Source organism: Engystomops pustulosus, chromosome 2, assembly GCF_040894005.1.
Source record: "Engystomops pustulosus chromosome 2, aEngPut4.maternal, whole genome shotgun sequence".
Taxonomy (NCBI): Eukaryota; Metazoa; Chordata; class Amphibia; order Anura; family Leptodactylidae; genus Engystomops; species Engystomops pustulosus.
In genome coordinates, this window is record NC_092412.1 from 34,769,839 (window position 1) to 34,787,729 (window position 17,891).

General features: G+C 42.4%; 1 protein-coding gene and 1 long non-coding RNA gene across 2 annotated transcripts in view; one reads left to right on the top strand and one right to left on the bottom strand.

Moving 5' to 3' along the window:
* The window catches only part of LOC140117462 (uncharacterized), a 216,306-nt gene that overhangs the window by 105,421 nt on the left and 92,994 nt on the right, over nucleotides 1–17,891 (top strand). The gene's annotated exons all lie outside the window — the stretch shown is intronic.
* Nucleotides 1–17,891, bottom strand: part of GUCY1A2 (guanylate cyclase 1 soluble subunit alpha 2) — a 117,237-nt gene that overhangs the window by 25,413 nt on the left and 73,933 nt on the right. Inside the window, exon 6 of the mRNA XM_072134224.1 lies at nucleotides 1,025–1,168. Coding sequence (XP_071990325.1) covers nucleotides 1,025–1,168 — 144 coding nt within the window. The remainder of the gene's footprint in view (nucleotides 1–1,024; nucleotides 1,169–17,891) is intronic.

Sequence of the window (17,891 nt, forward strand, 5' to 3'; positions counted from 1 at the left end):
AGAAAAGAGTGGTGTTCTACAAAGACAAGGTGAGTGACCCCCTAACCAGAAGATAACACCTTACTGTCCATTAGGCATGATTAGTCAACATACCTGCTGCCCTCATTTTGCTGCCTCTGTTTCTTTATTTGCCACCCAAAAATGGCATCCAATGTCTTCAGAGAAGCTCCATAACAATAACAGGCATGCCATCAGCCACCAAGAGGTGAACCCTTGTAGACTCCAAATTTTCTTCTACTGGACTACCGAGGCCTATTAATTGCATCACAGCTTGGGCCCACTGGAAGATCCACTCGTACACTGATGGGTCTACTGATGGGTCAATGGACAGTAGATTGTAGTCAGTAGAAGGCATTCGGTATGTTGGCTATTAATTCTAACTGTACAGTCAAATTCTGTTTTTCCATTTGGTCAAACTTCAAACTCCATACAGGATCAGACATGACTTTATAATCAATGGTTTCCCACTTCTCGGAACTCACTGATTCTGAAAATGAAGTGATTTGGCCACTTCATAGTCTTTCTCTACACACTGGCCACCTTGTTGTGCATCGAATGGTGGGCGGTCCAATTCCTTAGAGAGATCACTACACTTCCCCTGCACATTGGACACTAATCCTGTTCACTAAATTCTGAACATTGGCGGCTGGGACAAATGTTGATTTGCAACTCATGATAAAGTGAAAATGGCTTATATTAGTAATGTACCATGACCTCATAACAGGGGGTTTCCACATCAATTAAGGAGACTAAATCATTTAGAACCTAATTTAATAAGATGGTCTAAAGACCTTCTACATAGCCCACAAGGGTAGGTGTTTTATCTGTGGTTCCAAACCCTAGGAAACCAATGGATGTTGATTTGTTTTTTGGCGCTCCACTCTATTCTATGGGAATGTAGGATATTTCCAATGCCTCCACTATCTCCGGCTGTACCATAGAGATGACAACCTCAATGGAGCATATAGCTTTCACCGAGTCATATATAGGGCACCATATGCCTCAGCACTAGCATTGACAGTACCTGTATGGGCCTCCCATCAGGAGTGAGAACTTCTTCTGAGAGCTCCATCATCTTCAAAGCCATTAGTGCAATGGGCTTGGCATGGCTTTTGCTCTTCCTGTGAAGTCCAGCGGCCACACAGTATGCATCTCCAATGGTCTCCACCTGTCCCAGACAGAAATATACACGGCGTCAGAACAAAGTTAACAAAATACTTGTGTATCTGTATTTTGTTCCTCAAATTTCGACCACCTAAATTTGACTCACTCTGTCTTTTCCCCTTAATCCTTAGACACTAAATTTGGCATTTTTCTATCACTGCATAACAAGACCCCGACATTTTTATTTTTCCATCAGTGTAAGGCCACATTCACACCGGCCTCAGGGGGATGTATATCGTCACCACACCGTACCGTGTCCTATGGAGACGGGAGGCTGAGCAGCGCTCGTTCCTCCTGCTCTCCAATGCGCCGCCATATGCCGGACAGGCATACGTTAGTGTAAATGCAGCCTCACTGTATGAAGGCTTCTATTGCAGGATAAGTTGTATCATTTAGTGGCATCATACAGAGGTATTCATTTTTATTAACTCATTCTGGATGAGATGGGTAAAAAACCCCAAAACAAATAGTAATTCCACTATCTTCCTATGTACACTTTGAAATGGTCAACTTGCATTATGATGCATATAAATACTACAATACCAATCCTACAGTTGTATCATTTTTGTACTGTAGCATCACTGTGTGTAATATCTCTAAACTGTGACATCACTGTGTGTATTATCCCTGTACTGTGACATCACTGTGTGTATTATCCCTGTACTGTGACATCACTGTGTGTAATATCTCTAAACTGTGACATCACTGTGTGTATTATTCCTGTACTGTGACATCACTGTGTGTATTATCTCTGTACTGTGACATCACTGTGTGTATTATCCCTGTACTGTGACATCACTGTGTGTATTATCCCTGTACTGTGACATCACTGTGTGTAATATCTCTAAACTGTGACATCACTGTGTGTATTATCCCTGTACTGTGACATCACTGTGTGTATTATCCCTGTACTGTAACATCACTGTGTGTATTATCCCTGTACTGTGACATCACTGTGTGTAATATCTCTAAACTGTGACATCACTGTGTGTATTATCCCTGTACTGTGACATCACTGTGTGTATTATCTCTGTACTGTGACATCACTGTGTGTATTATCCCTGTACTGTGACATCACTGTGTGTATTATCCCTGTACTGTGACATCACTGTGTGTAATATCTCTAAACTGTGACATCACTGTGTGTATTATCCCTGTACTGTGACATCACTGTGTGTATTATCCCTGTACTGTGACATCACTGTGTGTAATATCTCTAAACTGTGACATCACTGTGTGTATTATCCCTGTACTGTGACATGACTGTGTGTATTATCTCTGTACTGTGACATCACTGTGTGTATTATCCCTGTACTGTGACATCACGGTGTGTATTATCTCTGTACTGTGACATCACTGTGTGTATTATCTCTGTACTGTGACATCACTGTGTCTATTATCCCTGTAGTGTGACATCATTGTGTGTATAATCCCTGTACTGTGACATCACTGTGTGTATTATCCCTTTAATGTGACATCACTGTGTGTATTATCCCTGTACTGTGACATCACTGTGTGTATTATCTCTGTACTGTTACATCACTGTGTGTATTATCCCTGTACTGTGACATCACTGTGTGTATTATCTCTGTACTGTGACATCACTGTGTGTATTATCCCTGTACTGTGACATCACTGTGTGTATTATCCCTGTACTGTGACATCGCTGTGTGTATTATCCCTGTACTGTGACATCACTGTGTGTATTATCTCTGTACTGTGACATCACTGTGTGTATTATCTCTGTACTGTGACATCACTGTGTGGATTATCCCTGTATAGTTCCTATTTTAATATGCCAAAAGTCTGTGACCGCTTCCCTTTAAAACCTATTTCAGTGCTGCTGTATGATTCTGTTATTGTAAATAAACCTGACGATGTTTACGTGATGTTTTGTGTAATAGTAATGCCCCTTGTGACGAACTACGGAAGAGAATGGTTTTTTTGGAACAAATAAATAATGATAAATAACTCATCAAAAGCAATAAAAAGAAGAACTAGGGATGGAACACAACCCAGTTCTTCTACAAATCAATATCGGAGGTGTTTAACCCCCTCTCAGCGCTCATCATAGTCACAGCGCTCAGAGCCAAACACATTCTGTATGAAGCTGATTATTGGTTTTCTTTCTTTGTGTTTCTCCCATTGCATGTGAGGGGTAATGGTCGTACTCCCTGCACAGGAATAGAGCTCCACAATCCTTTACATGAACAAGATATGAGGTCCTTCCTGCCCGCACATGTAAAACTTACATCTTCTCATCATTGAACCTCTAAACATACAGGGTATCACTTTGCATTAGTATATTGCAGGATCATGTAAATCTGATAGTCTAGTGATACTTATTATATAAGGTCATGTCCTGCCAAGAGGAAAGATAAGGAAGAAAACATCTGTGCTTGACCCCTCTCGTTGTGCCCATACAGATAAGTAATAATGTTGGTATACAATGAGTATTAACCCCTTATCACCGACACTAGTTTTCAGCTCAATGACCAGACTCGATTTTTCAAATCTGACATGTCTCACGATAATTGGTTATAACTTCGGAACGCTTTAACATATCCGGGTGATTTTGAGAATGTTTTCTCGTGACACACTGTACTTCATGTTAGTTATAAAATTTAAGTGATACATTTTGCGATTCGTTCTGAAAAAAAGTGAAAATTTGGCAAAAGTTTGTAAAAATTCTTCATTTTCCTAGTTTGAAATGTTCTGCTTTCCAGACAGGAAGTAAAACTACCCAAAAAGCTTGATAATTAACATTTACGGAATGTCTGCTTTATGTTGGGATGATATTTTATGCATCCTCTCACTTTTCTAGGATGTTATGAGGCGCAGAACTTTAGGTGCGATTTTTCTCATTTTCATGAAAATTGCCAAAACTCACATTTTGAGGGAAAACTCAGCTTCCAAGTGACTTTGAGAGGCCTAAATAATAGTAAAACCCCATAAATTACCCCACTATAGAAACTTCACCCCTCAACGTATGTAAAACAACTTCTATTAAGTCCATTAACCCTTTAAGTGTTTCACATGGGTTAAAACAATATGGACCTGCGATTTAGAAACTATGGAATTTTTTTGGAACATACATTCATTTAGGCCAAAACTGACATTTTCAGAATAAATTAAATGATGAAACGCACTGCAACGCTTGATGCCCAATTCCTCCAGAGTGTACTGATACCCCATATGTGGTAGTAAACTGCTGTACGGGCGCACAGCCGAGTATAGAATGAATGGAGGCGCCATTCACAGCAGATTTGTATTGTCACATTGTACGACCTATACATTTTTATTTTTTTTTGGTAATGCAAACATATGAGGGCTTAATTTTTACGGAATGAGATACAATGTATAGATAATTCATTTAGGGGGTCTATAGCTTATTCATGAGATTTTATTAACTATTTCAAGGGGGACACAAACAAAATCATCAATTTTTATTTTGGATTTTTAGCATTTTTTTCCCCCCGTTCACCGTAATGTAAAAATAATATTTTATCTTTATTCTCTGGTTCACTACGATTGCGGTGATACCTCATTTATATAGTTTTTCTTATCTTTGCTCAATTTTCCTGAGCAAAACCAATATTGGAGAATATCGCATTGTTTTTACTATTGACAACTTTTTAGGGCCATAACTTCTGTATTTTTCTGTTGTCAGATCTGGTTGAGGGCTTATTTTTTGTGAAAAGAGTTGTTCTTTTCAGTCGTATCATATTAGGGAATGTAGCTTTTTTTGATCATTTTTTAGAACATTTTTTGTGATAGTGTTTGATGAAAAATTGTATATTACGGGAAGTTTTTCGTGGTTATTTTTTTCATCGTTCCCCGAGCGGGTTCAATATTGATTTAGATTTATTGTACAGATTAATACGGACGCGGTGATACCAAATATGTACATTTTTTGTGTGTTTTTGTGTTTTATATACTGTATTTGCATTATATGTGTAACTGGGGAGATTATGGGACTTTATTTTATTTATTTATTTAATTATTATTATAAAACAATTTAATCTTTTTTTTTTTACTTTCACTTATTTTCAACCTTTTGGCTTGAATAAGCGATCATCCAATCGCTTATTCAAGCCTTTACACTGCAATACACTTGTATTGCAGTGTATAGTGTAAGTAACTGAGCATGCCGCGCATGCTCAGTTACTTACAGCCGGGTCCTGCCAGGAAGGCAGGACCCGGCGAGAAGAGGAGCCGACAGCCCCGGGTCACTCGTCGGGACCCGGGGCAGCGGCAGGAGGGATCGGATCCCCCGGTAAGCACACCGGGGGGGTCCGATCCACGGGGGACACACTTGCACGATCCCGGGTGTTAGTGCCGGGTCTGGGCTGTGATATCACAGCCCGACACCGGCACTATAATAACCCGATGTCCCGAAATCTTCTTCTGATGCGGCGCCGTAGAAAGGCGTCGCATCAGAAGAAGTACCCTTAATGACCGACGTAGATTCCCGATAGGGCGGTCATTAAGGGGTTAAGGATATAATAATAATAACATCAACGCTGCACCTCACTACCTCTCTCATCACAACCCGTTCTCTTCGATTTGCCAGTGATATTAGATTAATCTCTTCATTAATTCGAACCTCTCACTCACATCTCCAGAACTTCTCCCGAGCTGCACTAATTCTCTGGAATGTCCTAAATTGGACTATCAGTCTTATACACACCATTTAAAGTTTCAAATGTGCTCTTAATAACCATCTCTTTAGGCCTATCACACTCGCTACCTGCATGTAACTTCAACTGTCTCTTTACTAACCCATCCTGTGACCTTCTGCTATCTAGTAGACACCAAACACCAAGCTCCAGGCGTCTGAGCCGCCCCATTGACCTTGGACTCTGTATATAAGATGGCGACTAATGACTGGTTAAAGCAGCAGCATTTTTATTTATTAAATTATTTTAATTCTGTTCCCTTATAAAGAATAGCTGGACAATTATACAAGCTTTTATACGTCTTGTGTCATCACTTCATCTTCATAGACTATAAGCTCTTGTGTCACCCCCTCATCCTCATAGACTGTAAGCTCTTTTGTCACCCCCTCATCCTTATAGACTGTAAGCTCTTGTGTCACCCCCTCATCCTCATAGACTGTAAGCTCTTGTGTCACCCCCTCATCCTCATAGACTGTAAGCTCTTTTGTCACCCCCTCATCCTCATAGACTGTAAGCTCTTGTGTCCCCCTCATCCTCATAGACTGTAAGCTCTTGTGTCGCCCCCTCATCCTCATAGACTGTAAGCTCTTGTGTCACCCCCTCATCCTCATAGACTGTAAGCTCTTGTGTCACCCCTCATCCTCATAGACTGTAAGCTCTTTTGTCACCCCCTCATCCTCATAGACTGTAAGCTCTTGTGTCACCCCCTCATCCTCATAGACTGTAAGCTCTTGTGTCACCCCCTCATCCTCATAGACTGTACGCTCTTGTGCACCCCCATCATCTTCATAGACTGTAAGCCCTTGTGTCACCCCTCATCCTCATAGACTGTAAACTCTTGTGTCACCCCCTCATCCTCATAGACTGTAAGCCCTTGTGTCACTCCCTCATCCTCATAGACTGTAAGCTCTTGTGTCCCCCTCATCCTCATAGACTGTAAGCTCTTGTGTCACCCTTCATCCTCATAGACTATTAGCTCTTTTGTCACCCTTCATCCTCATAGACTGTAAGCTCTTGTGTCACCCCCTCATCCTCATAGACTGTAAGCCCTTGTGTCACCCCTCATCCTCATAGACTGTAACTCTTGTGTCACCCCCTCATCCTCATAGACTGTAAGCCCTTGTGTCACTCCCTCATCCTCATAGACTGTAAGCTCTTGTGTCCCCCTCATCCTCATAGACTGTAAGCTCTTTTGTCACCCTTCATCCTCATAGACTATTAGCTCTTGTGTCACCCTTCATCCTCATAGACTGTAAGCTCTTTTGTCACCCCCTCATCCTCATAGACTGTAAGCTCTTGTGTCACCCCCTCATCCTCATAGACTGTAAGCTCTTGTGTCACCCCCTCATCCTCATAGACTGTAAGCTCTTGTGTCACCCCCTCATCCTCATAGTCTGTAAGCTCTTGTGTCACCCGCTCCTCCTCATAGACTGTAAGCTCTTGTGTCAAACACTCATCCTCATAGACTATAAGCTCTTGTGTCACCCCCTCATCCTCATAGACTGTAAGCTCTTTTGTCACCCCCTCATCCTTATAGACTGTAAGCTCTTGTGTCCCCCCCTCATCCTCATAGACTGTAAGCTCTTGTGTCACCCCCTCATCCTCATAGACTGTAAGCTCTTTTGTCACCCCCTCATCCTCATAGACTGTAAGCTCTTGTGTCCCCCTCATCCTCATAGACTGTAAGCTCTTGTGACGCCCCCTCATCCTCATAGACTGTAAGCTCTTGTGTCACCCCCTCATCCTCATAGACTGTAAGCTCTTGTGTCACCCCTCATCCTCATAGACTGTAAGCTCTTTTGTCACCCCCTCATTCTCATAGACTGTAAGCTCTTGTGTCACCCCCTCATCCTCATAGACTGTAAGCTCTTGTGTCACCCCCTCATCCTCATAGACTGTACGCTCTTGTGCACCCCCATCATCTTCATAGACTGTAAGCCCTTGTGTCACCCCTCATCCTCATAGACTGTAAACTCTTGTGTCACCCCCTCATCCTCATAGACTGTAAGCCCTTGTGTCACTCCCTCATCCTCATAGACTGTAAGCTCTTGTGTCCCCCTCATCCTCATAGACTGTAAGCTCTTGTGTCACCCTTCATCCTCATAGACTGTAAGCTCTTGTGTCACCCTTCATCCTCATAGACTGTAAGCTCTTGTGTCACCCCCTCATCCTCATAGACTGTAAGCCCTTGTGTCACCCCTCATCCTCATAGACTGTAACTCTTGTGTCACCCCCTCATCCTCATAGACTGTAAGCCCTTGTGTCACTCCCTCATCCTCATAGACTGTAAGCTCTTGTGTCCCCCTCATCCTCATAGACTGTAAGCTCTTGTGTCACCCTTCATCCTCATAGACTATTAGCTCTTGTGTCACCCTTCATCCTCATAGACTGTAAGCTCTTTTGTCACCCCCTCATCCTCATAGACTGTAAGCTCTTGTGTCACCCCCTCATCCTCATAGACTGTAAGCTCTTGTGTCACCCCCTCATCCTCATAGACTGTAAGCTCTTGTGTCACCCCCTCATCCTCATAGTCTGTAAGCTCTTGTGTCACCCGCTCCTCCTCATAGACTGTAAGCTCTTGTGTCAAACACTCATCCTCATAGACTGTAAGCTCTTGTGTCAAACACTCATCCTCATAGACTGTAAGCTCTTGTGTCACCCCCTCATCCTCATAGACTGTAAGCTCTTGTGTCACCCCCTCATCCTCATAGTCTGTAAGCTCTTGTGTCACCCGCTCCTCCTCATAGACTGTAAGCTCTTGTGTCAAACACTCATCCTCATAGACTGTAAGCTCTTGTGTCAAACACTCATCCTCATAGACTGTAAGCTCTTGTGTCACCCCCTCATCCTCATAGACTGTAAGCTCTTGTGTCGCCCCCTCATCCTCATAGACTGTAAGCTCTTGTGTCACCCCCTCATCCTCATAGACTGTAAGCTCTTGTGTCACCCCTCATCCTCATAGACTGTAAGCTCTTTTGTCACCCCCTCATCCTCATAGACTGTAAGCTCTTGTGTCACCCCCTCATCCTCATAGACTGTAAGCTCTTGTGTCACCCCCTCATCCTCATAGACTGTACGCTCTTGTGCACCCCCATCATCTTCATAGACTGTAAGCCCTTGTGTCACCCCTCATCCTCATAGACTGTAAACTCTTGTGTCACCCCCTCATCCTCATAGACTGTAAGCCCTTGTGTCACTCCCTCATCCTCATAGACTGTAAGCTCTTGTGTCCCCCTCATCCTCATAGACTGTAAGCTCTTGTGTCACCCTTCATCCTCATAGACTATTAGCTCTTGTGTCACCCTTCATCCTCATAGACTGTAAGCTCTTGTGTCACCCCCTCATCCTCATAGACTGTAAGCCCTTGTGTCACCCCTCATCCTCATAGACTGTAAGCTCTTGTGTCACCCCCTCATCCTCATAGACTGTAAGCCCTTGTGTCACTCCCTCATCCTCATAGACTGTAAGCTCTTGTGTCCCCCTCATCCTCATAGACTGTAAGCTCTTGTGTCACCCTTCATCCTCATAGACTATTAGCTCTTGTGTCACCCTTCATCCTCATAGACTGTAAGCTCTTTTGTCACCCCCTCATCCTCATAGACTGTAAGCTCTTGTGTCACCCCCTCATCCTCATAGACTGTAAGCTCTTGTGTCACCCCCTCATCCTCATAGACTGTAAGCTCTTGTGTCACCCCCTCATCCTCATAGTCTGTAAGCTCTTGTGTCACCCGCTCCTCCTCATAGACTGTAAGCTCTTGTGTCAAACACTCATCCTCATAGACTGTAAGCTCTTGTGTCACCCCCTCATCCTCATAGACTGTAAGCTCTTGTGTCACCCCCTCATCCTCATAGACTGTAAGCTCTTGTGTCACCCCCTCATCCTCATAGACTGTAAGCTCTTGTGCCATCCCTTATCCCCATAGACTGTAAGCTCTTGTGTCACTCCCTCATCCTCATAGACTGTAAGCTCTTGTGTCACCCCCTCATCCTCATAGACTGTAAGCTCTTGTGTCACCCTTATCCTCATAGACTGTAAGCTCTTGTGTCACCCTCTCATCCTCATAGACTGTAAGCTCTTGTGTCAAACACTCATCCTCATAGACTGTGAGTATTTATAGGTGTTTTTATCTTTTTTTCAAATGATTGATTCCTTTAAAGGGGTTTTCTGGGATGAATATATAGGTACTGTATCCTTAGAAGACGTAAAGAGTATTCTAATAATGGTGTTTCCACATACACCACCCTTACCGGACTGGCCTAGTGACATCACATGAGCTGGTGACCGTGTAGTCTCATTGGCGAACAGCAAAGGGACTAAAGAGATTGTTTGACATTGAAGCCTCTTTAAAGAGATGATCGGTATAGGTTAGTGGTGGCACAGGTAGCACTCAGAGCCCTCTCTGTGGGCACCCAGGCATCACCCTGGCTAGGCCCGGCGTCAGCACCCGGCTGTCCCGGGCCAGTGCCAGGGCCCCAAAGCTTCAAGGTGGCCCACCCACCACGGTCTATTACTTTCCCGGGGGCCAGTCCTGGCCTACCCAACTCACATGTGACCTGCCCCAAGCTACCCACCTCTCCTGTGAAGCGGCGCGTCCCGCACCTCGCGTCAGGCCCGGCCTTCGCGCTCCGAGTCCTGCCGGCCTGCACACCTCACGTCCGGGCTGCACAACTCGTGCCTGGCCGGCCTGTGTGCCTCATGTCCGGCCTGGCCCCTCCGCGTGCTGTCCACCTTCTCCTGTGCAGTCTCCTTCCTGAGCTTCCCACCACGTTCCCACCGCGGTGAGTATAATTGCAACATATGTAAATGCATGTATATGTGTTTGTGTGTAAATGTGCTGTATATGTGTTTTTTGTGTATATATGCTGTATATTTGTGCTTAGGTGTGTATATACTGGATGGGTGTGTATACATGCTGTATGTCTGTGCGTATGTGTTGTATATACTGGATGCATGTGTATAAATGCTGTAAGTCTGTGCGTCTGTGCGTATGTGTTGTATATACTGGATGCGTGTGTATATATGCTGTATATCTGTGTGTATGTGTTGTATATACTGGATGCGTATGTATATATGCTGTATGTCTGTACGTATGTGTTGTATATACTGGATGCATGTGTATATCTGTGCGTATGTGCTGTGTGTATATATTGGATGTGTAGAGTTCACTGTTAAGGGGCCCACTGAGGCTCTATTGCCCAGGGGCCCACTGAAACCTGGAGCCGGCCCTGACCCTGGCGCAGAGTTTGCCAGACAGAACTCAAGGCCTCCTCCTGCAGTCACAGACAACCCTAGATGTTTGGTTCTAAACGCTATTTTTAAGCAACACATCCTAGGCCGTCCTTCTTTCTAGTTTATTGGTGTCCTCTAGACATCACTACAGTTGAAATCTGTGACGGAGGGGTGGGAGCATTTATTGCCTAAATTGCTATGTTGGGACTTCGTGGAAAATAAGTTGGTCTTATTTGTACTGTAGTTTGGGCACTCGGTCTGTAAAAGGTTTGCCATCACTGGTATAGGTCAAAGGTCATCAATATCTTAGACCTGAAATCCCCTTTTAAGTCCACCAGTTGTGTCTGAAATTTCTTCTGGGAGAGGGAATAACAACAGGAGACGTCTGACTGATCGATAGCACAAGGCATTTAAGCATTTTAATTATTGGAGGCTAAGCCAATAGGATCACAGCAAATCTTAATCTGTGCAGTGTTTTGGGAAGTAGCTGGCTGTACGTTTGTGAAGTCTGCAGCAAGTGTGCTGGCGTGGAGACAGGAACGCCCTGGGTCAGCCTGCTTCCCCATCGGCTGCGCCCACTCTCTTGCTGGCCATGCCCCCTTCACACCCCCCCGGGGGTGGAGGTGCCAGAAAGAGGAAAATAATTGAAAGTGCTAGCGATACACTAGAATTTGCGATTATTTCAGGGCAGAGAGGTCCTAATAACCACCATGAAGTTGCTTAAACAAGCTGTTTACCCGGAGTTGCCACGAGAAGAAGCATGGGCGTTAATAACCAAACAGCCAAAACAGAGTCATTAAAAGGCAATGGTAATGGCTCAAAAGAATGGACCAAGCTATCTGTTTCTATCTCCATCCATAATGCACAGGCGGACCCTCTATTTTATGAAAATTCCCTTAAACTAATTATAGGCAGTATGCAGTTGGCTCAAATGCTCCCTCTAGTGGTGACTGTAAGCAGCCAACATGTCGTGATCAAGATTAGGAGCACAAAAGGAAACCTTGAGTGCTACAAAGAATATGTTCAAATAGTGCAGAACTTTTGACCCATTTACACTTGAAAGCCAAAGTACACATCCCAAGGGGTTTTATTTTGTTGTATTTACTTACAGTGGAGTTTAAAGGGTTTGAAAAAAATCTCTTCATGTGGCACGAGTACAGCAGGCATACCTTGTTATAAAAATCATTATCCTACTCCTGAAATGGTTGTGTAATGTGTCATTGTAAGAAGGGTTTTAACAAATTCTTTCTGTTTCCATGGCAAAATGCATTAAAATAGACTGAGATCTCATGATGAGTCAATTTCGATTTTTTTTTATTTTTCTGTGTAGGTTTTTATATATTTTTTTTTTAGAAAATTATAAAATGTGAAGTTATTTACTGGTGAAAAGAAAACAGTAGGGGAGATTCCGGGTAGCCATATATTAGATCAATATTGATGTAGAACAAGTCAACCCTCTAATGTGTATGAGGTGCCTATGTCAGATATCAGGAAAGTAAAAGACAACATATTGTACTGAAAGGCAGAATAATCACCCTAAAAAAAAATTGATGGAAATAGCTTGAAGTTTTTCCAATAATCAATAGCTCTTGGAATGTAAGCCATCTTTGCCATATGTGCTATTAACTATGTCCAGCAGTTTCTTCCTCCGCAGTTTAACTTGTCTCTGCAATAGCTGTCTCCTCTGGTTATGGTGTTTATCTCTGTGAGACCATAGAGTATTTATACTAAATATAAACAGAGAGAAGGGGCTGCAGCTTCCTGCTTACTCTGCAGGGAGGGGAAAGGTCATGTACTTCTGCTTTGTGTGTAGATAGCAGGAGAGCTGTGTCTGTGCAGATCTGTGGATGTAGATATCTCCTGAAAAGAATGGTGAGGTAGCAGGAACCCTCTGTTCCCTACATCCCAAGCTGTGCCATAGACTACTCTGCAGTACCCTTGTCTCTGTTATCTAGACATGATCATCAAAGCAGGAAAGCTGTTAATATTTAGTGCTCATACAGGACAGATTATACACTTCATGTAACTATTTCACTGCTGGTTTCTACAACTTATACCATGCACTATGCTCCTCTCTGTGATAGAAGCTGTAGTACTTGTAAGAATCTCACAGGATTTGCTTAATGACTTCAGTTACTCCTGAGTTACTTCTCATTGGAATTACTTCAAGATAAAACACAACACATCATGGGAAGTCAGGGCAGCTTATTGACTCAGCTTTAGGGCAAAGACAGGAAGAAGTCTCTGCCCACTTCACCACTGCTGAGGAAGATTTCTGTCTGGAAACTTCAGATCAAAAAATGCCATTCCTCTAGAATAAATAGGGGAAGAAACACAATATGGGCAAGAAAGTAGGAAGAAGAAAGCAAAGTAGGAAAGTAAAGGGGAAGAGAAAGCAAAGGAGAAAAAGAAAAAGGGAAAAGACAAAAGAGGGAGAAAATCAATGAATGGATAAGAAGAAAGAACAAGGGGAAGCGATGATAAAAAATGAGAAAATAAAGAATAAGACAAAAATAAAAAGTGGGAAAGAAGTAAAGGAAGATAGGGAAGAGGAAAAAGAAGGGAATTGTAAGAGTAGTGTGAAGAAGAATAAGAAAGGGGCGAAATAAATAGAAATAAGAAGCAATAGAATAAAGATAGTATGATTAAGGTATATAGTAGAAGCAAAGAGATAAAAGAAGGGGAAGAAGATGAAGGTGGAGAAGAAGAAAAGGTAGAACAAGAAAAAGATGAGGGAAAAACAGAGAGAGAAGGGAAAAAAGAAGAGGAAGAAGTAGGGGAGATGGGACTAGATCACAGTAGCAGGAAGGCAGGAAGCAGAGGATGGGCCTCGGCAGTCCCACATTCTGGTAACCCAGTCACCCACTTGTAACCCTGTAAATCTAGGTGTAAATACTGTCTGCATAGAAATCTGATCATAACCCAACAAAATGCTGGAACAGTAGAGTCTAGTATGCTACAAGCCCTAATATACGCCACAGATCATTGGCCATTTCCTTACACAACTTGGCAGTGGTTACTGTCAACAACAACTTGTAGTAGGAAAGTGCATGTCAGGAATTAATGAATGGACTGTCATGAATTGTAATCATTAAGCTTACATGACACATTGCTCTTTCAGTAACACAATTTACCCTACTCCCTCTCCCATTGATGGCTATGCATACTCAATGGAGGAGGTATAACTGCTCATCTCCCGGAATCCCCGGCTCCAGTTCTCTGGGATTGTTTTAAGTATTCACCAAAGGGATTTATCGGATCTTGTTCATCTGGCAGAGTCCTTCCTTTAAAGACCTATGTTCTCCCGCTCTAAAGCTTAGAGATTTCCCAAAGAGCCTAATTAAGAAGCAATAGCTCTCAACAGACCTCAGGGCATTTTATACAACTTAATGATTCGCAATGTTGGCAAGCTCTGGGGTATTCTGGGAAAAATCGGATCGACTGCTCCTTTCCCCTCTTTTTTGTTTATGGCAAAAAAATAAACAACTAGTGAAGGAGAGCTTGATGGAAAACAGATAGTATCCAAATATTTATTCACAATAATCAATTGTGGGCAGCGCTAACGAATCGTGTAATGAGACTTGGAGATATTAGCCGCATGATTAAGGAGATCTGTTGCCAGAAACTAATTATTAAAGCAGGCAAAAAAAATTCTTTACCTCAACACATTTGCAATGATTTTTTCGGAAGGGAGTATGTGGCCGCCTTGACTACAAAGTTGATTTTTTTTATAGAGGATTTTCAGATTTAAGATATCGATGACCAATCCTTAGTCATCAAAAAGTCATCAAAAATCAGCCATCAGAATCAGTAAGGGTCAGAGATCATCTGGTCCCCCACTGACATTGTTGGGGTTACTGTGTTTTGGCTTTCAGGCTATTGAGTCTAACAGACCTCATAATGTTATCTTATCTTCTTGGAATTATTGTTTACGGATCCCAGGTTGAAGACTCTCAGTATAGTCACCAGATGAGAGAACCTGGACTCAGCCATGATTACTGAAACAGTAGAGTTAACAGTGATCAGAGGGTCGGAGTGACTTGTGGCATTGTCATCTGGATCCACAGAGGTTAAAGGCTAGATCCAGAAGGAGACAAGTAAATTGGCAAGACATAGTCTAAGGACAGGAGGATGGGGCTGGGTAAAACCCAGAAGCAGGGTAGGTTTGTAACAAGTGGAGAAGGTAAGGCACTGTCTAACAGCAGTCTAGGAGTCAAGAAGTCAAGTAATGGGCAATCAAGTAGGGAACTAGGAAAACGGTGGTTTTAATTAGAGTCACAAGAACAACTGGGGTTTTTTATGTTGACACACAATGATCTGGCTGGTTTTATGTGAGTAACAGACCTTTATGAGCTAATCCGAAGAAACTTAGAATAAGTTTCTCGTTGCATTGAAGAGTTGGGGCCTCTTAGCGGAGGGTGGTTATATGGGACAGAACATCACCCGAGGTCAGGAGGAATGTAACTTACAACTAGCTGACAGTCTGTGGTCAAATTAATGGTGGAATTCCCAACTAAGCTTTTTGGAGCTGAGCTTAGACTCACCTTGGGTCTATCTCCAAGGGGTGGATGGAAGTTATGGAAACTGACAGGCACAACTGTTCTATACTTGTTCTATAATTCCCATGGAGATAAATAGTAGTTTTATATATAAAGAATAAGCTTTGAATTTTATGTGCCTGTTAAACCTGTTTAGTGTAGGTTCCCATTGGAGTGAGAGGCTGGGAAATTTCCCCGCAGTGTATGTGGTGATATCTACCAAGCTCCGTTGAAAACAAAAATCTGCATAAATTGATCAATAGGGCGATGTGTGTATGATCAACATAAATTTTCACAATAGATTTCAACCTTTTCTATGCAAATTCAGGTTAAGAGTAAAGTTAGTCAAATAATTAAATTTAATCAAAGTTTGGTGATATTTACTGCAATGCGCTGGGGGATCATAGTCATGACCTAGACCCTACCGGCCATTACACGGGGACAACTTCTTCTGTTGAACATTGATTGTATTTTGACCCCAGTTCATTATCATTGACTCCTGGATCTCCTAATTATAACCTCAGGGGTTTTTCGATGCAAATTTATCTTCTAGATAATTGGTGTCTCATAGCTTTCTCCTTGAATTCCTTATCAGACAGTTAACGTCAAGGACGGCATCTTGTCTACGTTGACTGCTGAATAGACATCATTACCTCCTTGAGGGTGGGAAGTTCCTGTGGCAGAACCTGCTACGATTTTTACCAACGAGATGTTAATAAATATGTGGGTGTAGCAGAGCCGCTCACTAATTTATCCTCTGTTCACAAAAAGTTTGGAATTTAAATGTTAAAGGAGTTGACCACTTATACCTAACTTTATAAGAGTAATAATAAGTTAACAGTGTAACTTTTATTAAACTTACCCTGATAATGTTTCTCTATTCCAATGCATTACGTACGGCCCGTAACACGGGGAATGATAGGCCATTGCCGGTCTAGGGGGGACGTATGTACGGCTGCAATTCGTGTCAATGTGGCCTTAGTGTTATGCTGGTGGCGTGAAGAAAAATTTAAATTTGCAATGCCTGTCCCATTCATTTTCTCTTCCCACCAATAAATTTTGATGATAATCATAGCCGGACTCTTTAAAAGTAAGAAAATGGCCTTAAGAACTTCCAGAATATGGTCTTTTCCCTTTATTTACCCAGAATTCCATTTCATAAATTAATCTGAAGCCAGACAACTTCTTAAAATAAGGAGGTTTACTTACTCATGTTTGGAAAACAGCGCCACTCTTGTACAGAGGCTTTGTCTGGTATTTCAGCTCATTAACTACAAGTAAAAGTAAGTAGGGCTAAGTTGCAATACCAGGCATGACCCACAAATAAATGTGGCACTGTTTCTAAATTAATAGGAAGCGGTTCTGTGTTTCTAATCCAAGGCGAGCTGCCTAATGCAACATGATATCATGGCACCGTTAATGCAGTAAATGCTGTGACTGGCATGGGGATTGAATTTAGAATTTTAGAAATTGTGAAGAACTTTTAAGAAATTAGAAACAAGCTAAATACTATCGGGTTGAATAGCAGAAGAGTTTCTTGTCTTGTGTTTACAACCTCAGGTTCCCTCTGCCTATTTCTGTCTTTAGGGAGAAGAGCTGGTGCCACAATAGACACGAAATATCTTACATAAAGTGTCTTTCTCCAGATGGTTTGCAAACTCTGGATATTGAAATATTTTGGACAACCCAGTAAAACAGATTGCAAGCAAGCTGCCAATCCCTGCGCGCTGTAATACGGTGTGGTATCTCTGCCAGGGGCACAGAACTGGTCCATGAAACCCAAACTCATCTGATGAAATTACCAGTTGTCTGTCACAGACTCCAATGTAATAATGAGTTACCGCTTTGTAATAGGAGCCTAATGTATGGGGAAAAAAAATCTAGGCTTAAAATGGACCATGACTCATTTACTTCAAATTTTTGTCGTGATACCGTCTATATATTGATATGTCTTTGACCAGAGATTAATTTTTATGATATAAACTTCTTTGTGTATAATGTACACAAGTTCACTACCATCATTGAATTCTTTGGTTTTACATATCAGGACATCATATGCAAAAAAACAATGGGGCTCATTTACTAAAAACGAGGCAAATGTGCAGTTTCACTGTGTAGTGTACAGGGGGCCTGAGATTCAGGAATTGTGGCTCACGTTCTACATGAATCTGGCGCCCCCTGCACTGCTCCGACAGAGTGCACCAATTTATTTTTTTTGGTGCACCTTCAACATAGTAAATGTGCCTATATAGTGTGCACAAACAGGTCTGGTGAAGTGGG